Source organism: Staurois parvus, unplaced genomic scaffold (genome assembly GCF_062004578.1).
Source record: "Staurois parvus isolate SC_StPar_1 unplaced genomic scaffold, SC_StPar_1.0 ptg000845l, whole genome shotgun sequence".
NCBI classification, from domain to species: domain Eukaryota; kingdom Metazoa; phylum Chordata; class Amphibia; order Anura; family Ranidae; genus Staurois; species Staurois parvus.
The window spans coordinates 2,681,738-2,692,242 of NW_028318641.1; the positions used below are offsets into that span (position 1 = coordinate 2,681,738).

The 10,505-nt window shown below is 46.4% G+C and overlaps 1 protein-coding gene across 1 annotated transcript in view; it reads right to left on the reverse strand.

Annotated features, from left to right (window-relative positions):
* The window catches only part of RNF212 (ring finger protein 212), a 63,035-nt gene extending 53,551 nt beyond the window's left edge, over window positions 1–9,484 (reverse strand). The window contains exons 1-3 of the mRNA XM_089655520.1: window positions 9,373–9,484; window positions 8,018–8,079; window positions 2,573–2,647 (exon numbers count right to left, since the gene is read on the reverse strand). Of these exons, the coding sequence (XP_089511646.1) occupies window positions 2,573–2,647; window positions 8,018–8,079; window positions 9,373–9,484 (249 nt within the window). The remainder of the gene's footprint in view (window positions 1–2,572; window positions 2,648–8,017; window positions 8,080–9,372) is intronic.
* Window positions 9,485–10,505: the final 1,021 nt, after the last annotated feature.

A 10,505-nucleotide genomic window follows, 5' to 3' on the forward strand; every position in this document is an offset into this window, starting at 1 on the left:
AAACCGTTTTATTTACCTGATCCTCCACTCCTCCAACATGCAGCATACTCCCACGATCCTTTGTTTGTGATGTGCATTGCCCTTCCATGTGCACCTTACTGCAAAGTCCAGTTATAGGTTGGGGTGGTTTGCCACTTTTTTTGTACAGTTGGACAAATTGGGTGCATTCGCTGCCATTGTGCTCCTGCATGGTGTCACATGCATCCCTGAGCCTTTACAGAGGGGTGGGCTCCTTTCAGGAACACCTGCCCTTAATTTATCCATTCTTATATGTGCTCCTACTATGGGGGCTCCGGAAATTTAGAGTTAGGACTGTAGTACAAACAGAGGTCCCTTGGCATGGGCACTGCAGCTTACACATACTGTATATTTGCAAATATGTGCCAACAAAACCGTCTGCTTCTAATGTAAATTGTTAGACAAAGCCAATTTGGTTGTTTTGCAGGCTGGCTGGTAAGTGTGCTGGGAAATCCTTAGTTTGTTTGTGATGTGCATTGCCCTTCCATGTGCACCTTACTGCAAAGGCCAGTTATAGGTTGGGGTGGTTTACCACTTTGTTGTACAGTTTGAAAAATTGTGTGCCTTCGCTGCCATTGTGCTCCTGCATGGTGTCACGTGCGTCCCTGAGCCTTTATAGAGGGGTGGGCTCCTTTCAGGAACACCTGCCTTTAATTTATCCATTCTTATATGTGCTCCTACTATAGGGGTTCCGGAAATTTAGAGTTAGGACTGCAGTAAATATAGGAGGTCTCTTGGCGTGGGCACTGCGGCTTACACATACTGTAGATTTGCAAATGTGTGCAAAGAAAACCGTCTGCTTTTAATGTAAATTGTTAGACAGAGCCAATTTGGTTGTTTTGCAGGCTGGCTGGTAAGTGTGCTGGGAAATCCTTTGTTTGTGATGTGCATTGCCCTTCCATGTGCACCTTGCTGCAAAGGCCAGTTATTCATTATGGTGGTTTCAGGGGCGGACTGACCATTTGAGCACTCGGGCACTGCCCGAGGGCCCGGGGTCAGTAGGGGGCCCCATGAAATGCCCCTAGTAACTTTTATAGGCTTTTTTGGGTGTGCTTTAAGTGTGGGCAAGGACACAGGGGCCCCATGATCCCCCATTGCCCGGGGGCCCCATGACTTGTCAGTCCACCCCTGGGTAGTTTGCCACTTTTTTGTACAGTTGGAAGAATTGGGTGCCACGTTTTTGTATAACTATCCCTCAGCATCGAGACATCCATTGCAGGGCTATGGACCCTGCTCTGGTTTTGATGACATCAGGATCCTAAACCAGTGGAGCATGATAGTACAGATACTGTCGGTCCCGGATGATCAGGTAAGTATATCTCCTTTATTGTTCCCCTAAGCATTAACAAGCAATTAACCTTTACAGTGCAGGAACACCCCCACTACAAGTAAAATACCTTTTATTTGCTTTTTGTTTGCTTAACCCTTTGAGGATCGTAAGATTTTGGAACACCAAAAGAATCGATTTTTTTGTTTTTAAAGTTCGTACACTTCAGTTGCTGTAACTAGGCCATTTCATGAAATAATTGGCAAAAAGCTAGATCCATTTGTTTGTTGATAAGAACTAATATTTTGACTCAAACCAGAAAAAAAAAAAGAGTTTTAAGTTCTTAATCAGATGATACACGCAATTAAAATCATGGGATAAATACGTCCCTTGGTCCTCAAAGGGTTTTAAATGTTTGGTAAAAATTTGTCCCCAGAACAGAAAGAGAGGGGAAATTTGTCTAAGGGCTCGTTCACACTTGACTAATTTGTAACGCTTGCCAAATGCCCCTAGTGTTTGATAGGTGTTAGGAGTTTGGAAAGCGTTTTCAACGCTTCTCAAACGCTCCCCAAATGCCCTATGTGCGTTTTTGAGGAGTTTGATAGGCGTTTGCCAAGCGTTAAAACCGCACCACAAACACCTATAAGGAAGTTTAATGGTATTAACGCTCTGCAAACGCCTCGCAAATGCTCCGCAAACGCCTGCCAAGAGGAGCGTCACCATAGACTTGAATGGGAGGCTTCAGTGCCTCCTGACTCAACATGAGGCGTCAGTTTTGCCAAGACGCGAAGCTAGCGCTTCAGAGTGAACAGCACTGTGTGCTGCCATGTGTAGAATTTTCATAGGCGTTTGAGGAGCATTAAAAATGCTTCTCAAATGCCTGTCTAGCGCATGCTAACAAAGCTAGTGTGAACATAGCCTAACAGAGAAGTAAAACCGGACAGGGGCTCTAACCAGGGGCGGACTGACAATTCATGGGGCCCCTGAGCAATAGGGGATCATGGGGCCCCTACGTCCTCGCCCACACCCAAAAAAGCCTATGAAAAAGACAATGAAAGGTGCCAGGGGCATCTCATGGGGCCCCCTACTGAACCCGGGCCCTCGGGCAGTGCCCGAGTGTTCACATGGTCAGTCCCCCCCTGGTTCTAACCTTTCCCCAATCTATCCAAAACTAAAAAAAAAAAAAGGTTGTGTTATAGATACACTGCATTCACCGCATTCCAGTGATATCAGATGCCCACATTATATTTATTTAGATAACTGAAATGAACAGATATGAGAACTTACCTGCGTGAACTCCTTAGAATAGCTGCTGCAAAGCACTTTAATGTCCATAAAAAGCATTTTGATATCAGGGTTTGTCTGTAAAGGTGGAAACAGATGTCATACCCATCCTGTTGTATTTATCCATAAGATGCAGCGCATTAACCAAACCTGCAAGCCTAAATCCTAGGCCAGTGTTTCTCAGCCATGTTTTTGCACAGTGCCATGCCTTTCCATGGTGCAGGAGCCAATCCAGGGCAGCCAGCATTCAGAGCAGCCCCAACTGCCAGGCGGGGATGGAAGACCTGCTCTGCCTATCACCCACTGCCACTCTGACACAGCCGCTATGTGGTGAAGACTGGAAGGCAGGAGACATGTACAAGATGGGGGGAGTGGGTTTTGGAGGACTCTGATGTTAAAGGGAGGGGGTGTTCTGGGGACTCTGATGTAAAAGGAGGGACTCTGATTTGAAAGTGGGGTGGGGGGGAGCGGAGTACATTTGGGGGCTCAGAACATTGATGTGGGGCAGGGCCGGATCTAGCCTGTCTGATGTGGGAGTGCAATACAAAAATGTCAGGGGGGCAGAGAATGGGAGGTCACCAATGCCGTGTCCAGGGGTCAGCAGGGCAGAGCACAGGGGTCAGCAGGGCAGAGCACAATGGGTCAGAACTGAGGATAGGAGACAGCAGAGCTGAGGACAGGGGTCAGCAAGGAGGAGGACAGAGGTCACTGCTGGCAGGGCATTGGACAGGGGTCACTGCTGGCAGGGCAGATGAAAGGGGTCACTCCTGGCAGGGCAGAGAACAGGGGTCACTCCTGGCAGGGCAGAGAACAGGGGTCACTCCTGGCAGGGCAGAGAACAGGGGTCACTCCTGGCAGGGCAGAGAACAGGGGTCACTCCTGGCAGAGCATAGAACAGGGGTCACTCCTGACAGGGCAGAGAACAGGGGTCACTACTGGCAGGGCACTCAGCAGAGCTCCTTCTCCCATCCCTGCACTGCGCACAGCCTGAGCACCAGCAGCAGAGCTCCTCCTCCCCACGCAGATAGCTTTGGCTTTAAGGGGGACACAACTAAAATCTGGGGGGGCATAGCCCACCCCAGCACCCATCTAGATCCGGCCATGATGTGAGGGGAACGAGGAGTCTGATGTGAAGGGAGGGATACTGAGTACTTTGATGTGAAAGAGGAGGGAGGACTGTGTATTCTGATGTGAAAGTGGGGGGGGGGGCAGGGAACTGAGGACTCTGATGTCAAGGGGGGGGGGGGGCAGCTGAGAACATTGATGGGAAGCAGGGGGACTGTGGATTCTGATGTGAAAGTGTGGGGGGGGGGGACGGAACTGAGGACTCTGTGACAAGGGAGGCTCCTGAAGCGATGGGGAACTCTGATGCAATTTAGACTGTGGTGCCTTGGGAGTTTGTATACTTTCAAAGGGTGCTGTGCCTGAACTACATTGAGGAACACTGCTCTAGGCAGCAAATGGGTGATTGCCATCCTATATATTTCTATATGCAGAAAATACTAAACAATTTCAGCCTGCTCTCCAATAAACTCAGTTTATCAAAAAAAATTCAAAGTAAAAAAAAAACTTTATTTAAATGCAATCCGAGAAATGAACTAAGCTACAATAATGCAGGAAACTGTTAGAAACTACGTGTGCCACATTAACAGAGCGGATAGGTCTATTTCAGGTCTATCTGTGCCACCTGCACCAGTTTCTATTTGAGAGAAAAATAAAATCTAGCACAGATCTGCAACTAATTAAAGCGGAGTTCCCACCCAAAAGTGGAAGCTCCGCTTATCTCCTTCCCCCTCTGCTGCCACATTTGGCACCTTTTGGGGGAGGTGGGGGGAACGGGTACCTGGTTTTGACAGGTACCCGCTTCCACCTCTGGCTCAGTTCGCCACGGCAGAGTGAGAAGTTTGCTCCCCCCTCCCACACAGCCCTCTGGGACACTTCACAAGTCCCAGAGGATTGCAGCCCATTCACAAAGTGCAGCACGCTTCCCTTAGTCAAGATAGCATCAGCACCCGGCAGCCGATTGAAGAATCAGCTGGGGTGGGGACACCGCTGGGTCCCTGGATAGGTAAGTGCCCTCATATTAAAAGCCAGCAGCTATAGTATTTGTAGCTGCTGACATTTTTTTTTTTTTTTGGGGGGATGGGTGTAGCAATTGTGCATACAGAGATGGACGCGGTCACCCATCTTGCTAAGGATCCTCCATCTTGTATCATTTCTACTCCCAAACCAGCCTCCCTCCAATTTCCCCCCTCCCTCAGGAATGTGGTCTGGATGATGCCAGAGATCACAGCCTCAGCGGGAGAGCTTAATGGTTATAAATCCCACTAGCTGGTGCCTGGGTGTCTGTTAGCTTCTCTGTCTGAGATATCGTAAAGCCATAAACCAAGTCCTTCACTGAGCTTCAAAGACATTCCCCCTATGGTTTCATATCTTGAAAAATGGAAGACTTACAAGGAGACCAGGCATATATTCAGATCGGTCACTTTAATACAAGTCGCCTGATATATTACACCCCCTAGCTGACATCTACAGAAGAGCAGAAAATGATATCTCCTTAACCATCTCAAGCAGGTATGTCATATTTCATATCTAAACGTTCAGCAGAAGCTTCTGCATATTAATCTACTAGTGGCAAGGCTGCTACATGCACCAAGGGTAAGTTATGGGTCATGATATAAACTGGGAGGGATTTTGGTTCTAGCTTGGGTCTCCGCCTGCAACACCCTCCCCAAATGAGGCGATTGGTTCTCTGCTTCAGGGAGACACCCTGCTGAGTTCCTAGAAAGGGTGTTATGCTTGGAGCAGAGAGCGGAGTTAAGCTGAGTTGAGCTAAGTTGAAGAATTCTCCCTTTTAACACCAGGAACCAACTTTGGGAGATAAAGGCCCTTTTGCTCAGGAAACTTGATCTGCTTAACCCAGTGTTTCTCAACTCCAGTCCTCATGGACCCCCAACAGGTCATGTTTTCAGGATTTCCATTATTTTGCACAGGTGATTTGATCAGTTTCACTGCCTTAGTAATTACCACAGCTGTTTCATCTGAGGGAAATCCTGAAAACATGACCTGTTGGGGGTCCATGAGGACTGGAGTTGAGAAACACTGGCTTAACCCAAGACTTTTGGCAAGTATGCTATCTCTCTAAATTTCTTTCTGTTATCTCTTTGCTGTGTTATTGTTCTCTGTATATATATATATATATATATATATATATATATATTGGCTACATCTTTTTCTGTAAATATTTTTATTGCACCCTTTTGACCTTAGTAATAAATCTTACTTTCTGAAAGTGTTGAACTGTTTCTAAAGCTCTTTAATGCAAACTAAGAACCCCTGTCTCTGAAGAGTGCTACTGTGTGTTTTATACGTCTGCATACATCTGTCTGCAGTGACATTGTGTATACAAGCGATTATTCAAACATCATAGTGTTATTGCTGAGTTTCCTCCTTCTCCATACAAAAAGGAGGTAGTGGCAATGTGAAGGGTTAATTATGTAATTAACCTGACCCAGTAATAATCGCTCCCAGGCTGCAGGTACACAGATTGTGGTCCATTAGCTGGAAAATCTTTGTGCAGGGTGCAGCTGGGCGTGGCATTGTTACGCACGTGACAGCGCGGTTTTAGATTTGCTAGTCCTTCGGTCACGAGTTTGGTGAGAAGGGCTAGGGTCTGACGCCGTGACCGTCACAGGGGGGATCTCCGCTTTAACATAGGGTATTATACTGCAGTTTTCTATATAGAAAACTATCGCCATTTCCCGCCAGGTGTGACCCTGTTGTACAGGATGTGAGCTGTCATCGGAACACAAGCACAGTAAATGAATGTTTTCCAATAATCCTAGTTCACACCTCTGCGTTCATTTGCAGTGCTTTAAAAAAAGTGCAGTAGCATGCATTTTTTTGCACTAGAATGCATGTAAACGCACCAAAATGCGTATTAACACATAAATGCTGGCACACTCCTTTAAAGAAGAACTCCACCCTTACTATCAAAAAAAATAGTTTTAAATGCTAAAAATGGTCCTTACGTAAAGGCAAAAAAAAACACTTACTAGTCAATGGAATCCATCGTTATCTTGCTTGTAGGGAAAGTTCTTCCTACGCTCCTCCTCTCTGGTGCGGCATCTTGAATTCATTCCCAGCATATGTGTAGCAGACACACCACAGGGATCTTTTCCAGGTCTACAGACCCTTGCAAACCCCCCTTCCCCCCTGGTGTGTGCATGTGTAGACACACCGCATGCCCTGCAAGTAAAGACATCTGCACAGTTTCTGGGCATGTGCGAGAGCCCACGATCTTCCTCCTGGGATGAGTGACATAGAAATCCCAGGAGGCGGATTTTAGGACCACACACCTGTGTAGAAATGACACAACAGATCCCAAAGTGATCTACAGTGTACCTGCGCATGTGCGGGGTCCGGGTATGTCATTCTCACCTAGGCAAGAAAGGCGGACCTGAACTTTAGGGGAAAAAAAAAATTAAATAGGGATGGGAGAGCAACATTTAAAAATGGGCAAAGATCTGCTTTAAAAACACTTTTGAAGTGGAAAAAAAGAAAAAACGCACTGGACCGCATTACAAATGCATTAAAATTGCATGTAACCGCATACTGAATGTAGGGTTGTGGTGTAAGCTAGCCTTTAATCCAGATCTGTCCAAAGCAGTACCTGTTCTTCATCACAATATGCCCCCTGTCTTCTAAGTTGAATGATGCCCATCATTTCTCAGCTTGGAAGACTGCCCACCACAGCATGCAATGATGCAGAGAGCACCCCTGAAATCGTTATCATTATCGAAATCGTTATCACAGAGCTGCTCTTTGTATAACTGAGAACCACCCACAACCCGTAGAAGGCTGAAGAGAAAGATGACCCAGTGAGTCAAGTAACAGGACTAAAGGGAGAAAACAAAACACACACACTATACTCACCTCCACGCTGCAGCATCTGTATGATACTGCAGTTGTTCCACATCGGCTCTAAGACTGAGAGCTTAGTGATCACATGGCTGCTGATCACTCGGTTCTCAGTCTGCTCTCTGCTTTGCTTGTCCTGTGCTCCCAGGAGTTCCGGGGAGGGGCCAGGCACAGCCGGCTTTGGCTCTCAGCCAGGTACTGAAAGGTGGAGCCAGCTGTCAATCAGGCAGCAGGGTAGATCCGGACAATATTGTCATGATCCTTCCAGAGTCTGGTGCAGCTCTGCCCCGTCAGCTAACTGTGGCTTTCAGGAGTACAAAAGTAATTCTACTCCTGTCTCCTGTGACCCACAAGAAGGGCATGGCCAGAAAAATCTCTGGGCATAATTCTCTTTTAAAGGTTTCAAAAAAGATAAGTAACTAAAAAAGCATAACATACATGCTGGGGGTCTACAAATGTGGAAGGGAGAAATTTATTAGATGGGATGTAAGAATATACTGGACACAATAATTCCACATGATAATATACCTCATTAGAGAGAAATATTGTTTGGCAATGTGATCTGCACACACAGCATTCTTCTTTTTTACCTATATTTTAAGAAAAAAAAAATTAAACATACGCTTATAAAAATCTTTAAACATCGATAAAAAGTCAGTGTCAGTGTAGCCTAGCTATAAAAGGCATTGGGGGACAGTGACAAGTATTAGTGTCATTAGTGTTTGAGATGTTCATTTAATACATTAATGAATTAGTGAAGTCAGCAGAAAGAATTGATTCCTATTTAGCCAATGGTAGCTTAGGGTCCTATGACAGTTTATATTATATTTATGTTATATGTCCACTAACCCAACGTATAAAATTCAAAATACTAACCACAGCTTACAAAGCCATCCACAACACTGCCCCTAGCTACATCACCAACCTCATCCACAGATACCGCCCAAATCGCCCACTCCGCTCCTCCCAAGATATCTTCCTCTCCAGCTCCCTCATCACCTCCTCCCACGCTCGCCTCCAGGACTTCTCTAGAGCCTCTCCCATCCTCTGGAACTTCCTACCACAGTATGTCCAGTCAGCCCCCACCCTGTGTGCCTTTAGGCGATCTTTGAAAACTCACTTATTCAGGGAAGCCAACCCCACCTCCACTTAAGAACTGTACTTGAATCACCTCCACCAGATCATCCCCTGCAGCTTTCACCTTTTGTATTATTTATTACATGTACTTATATAGCGCCATCAATTTACGCAGCGCTTTACATATATATATTGTACATTCACATCAGTCCCTAACCCTCAAGGGGCGTACAATCTAAGGTCCCTAACTCACATTCATACATACACATACTAGGGCCAATTTAGACAGGAGCCAATCCACCTACCAGCATGTCTTTGGAGTGTGGGAGGAAACCGGAGTACCCGGAGGAAACCCATGCAGGCACAGGGAGAACATGCAAACTCCAGGCAGGTAATGCCGTGGTTGGGATTTGAACCAACGACTCTAGTACTGCCAGTCTGCTCTGGTCATATGATCCTGCAGCTCCAGCTCTCCTTTGACAGAGAGTGGTCAGCTGCAGGGGAGAGGAGGGAGCGTCGACAACAGCTTGGTCGTGGGAGCCTATAGGTGGTTGGGATTTGAACCAACAACCCTAGTATTGCCAGGCGGAAGTGCTAACCATTTAGCCACTGTGCTGCCCACCTGTATCACCTCCCCTTTCCGTTAGATTGTAAGCTCCACGAGCCAGGCCCTCATATTCCTTCTGTACTGAAATGTATTGTAATTGTATTGTCTCCCTTATATTGTAAAGCGCTGCGCAAACTGTTGGCGCTATATAAATCCTGTATAATAATAATAATATATTCACAAACACCATTTATATTACCTTTCTGTAGGCAGGCTTCACACACCACATGGCCACAGTTTGTGATAGCAAACCTGGATGTCTGTCTACTAGGCTGCAGAAAGCACACATTACACCTCATCAGATCCCCCATTTGTCTTGAATTGCCACATACACTAAAAGTGAAAAATGAAAAATTAGTCATCAAGATAAAACATTGAGAAAAATTCACCGATATCATGTAGAATGCAAGTGTAATGTGGCTTATTGGTACCCCATTTGACTGTGACTTTCTGGGTCTAGCAGTCTAATAATAATAGTATAATAACCCTGATGTTATGCTAATAAAACTGAAGTGTTTGCAATCGCAACTGAGGTGACTTGAGTGCATTCACTTTCCGAGATCTCGTAGCTGTGTCCAGGTGTGACTGTTGGTATCTTGAGGGGGCCCCCAAGGAACAGGAAAAAGACCACCTACCTACCTTCAATAGGGGTAGTGCAGGGACACTGGGGTGCCCAGTGAAGTTCCCCAGTTTGGCTGCAAGCTGTCACAGTAGTTTTGAGAGTAGATTCAGGGACCCCTTGTAGTGAGTAGGCAGTGTAGTTTGCCCAGATAGCCACTAGAAGTCCCCAAGTAGTGGTGGGTTGGAACCCTTGGTAGTGCCAAGGGGCGGACTGACCATTTGGAAACTCGGGCACTGCTCGAGGGGTCAGTAGAGGGCCCCATGAGATGCCCCTGGTACCTTTTTCATAGACTTTTTTGAGTTTGGGCAAGGACCCAGGGGCCCCATGATCCCCTATTACCCGGGGGCCCCATGAGTTGTCAGTCCGCCCCTGGTAGTGCCATCCCTGACCATGCCAGTGTGGGGCATCTTGAGAAGTAGAGCGGAGTTATAAATAATCTTGGCTGGAGCCTGACAGGGGTTGGCACGATAAGCGTTTGGAGGACCAAGCCACACCAAAGATGTAGTCTTGGAGGCTCTATCTGTTTGAGCTTCTACCTTGGGGGAAATCCGCCAGTCTTGGATCACCAAATTGTGGATATCGTGTGTGATTATTATGTGCATTGGTGTTCTGGCTTCTAATTAGGGTGTGATCATTGGCTTTGACAGCTCCTAAAGAAAGAATAAAGAAATGATTTTCACCGATTCTTTTGTTGTGTGAGTTTGTTGAGA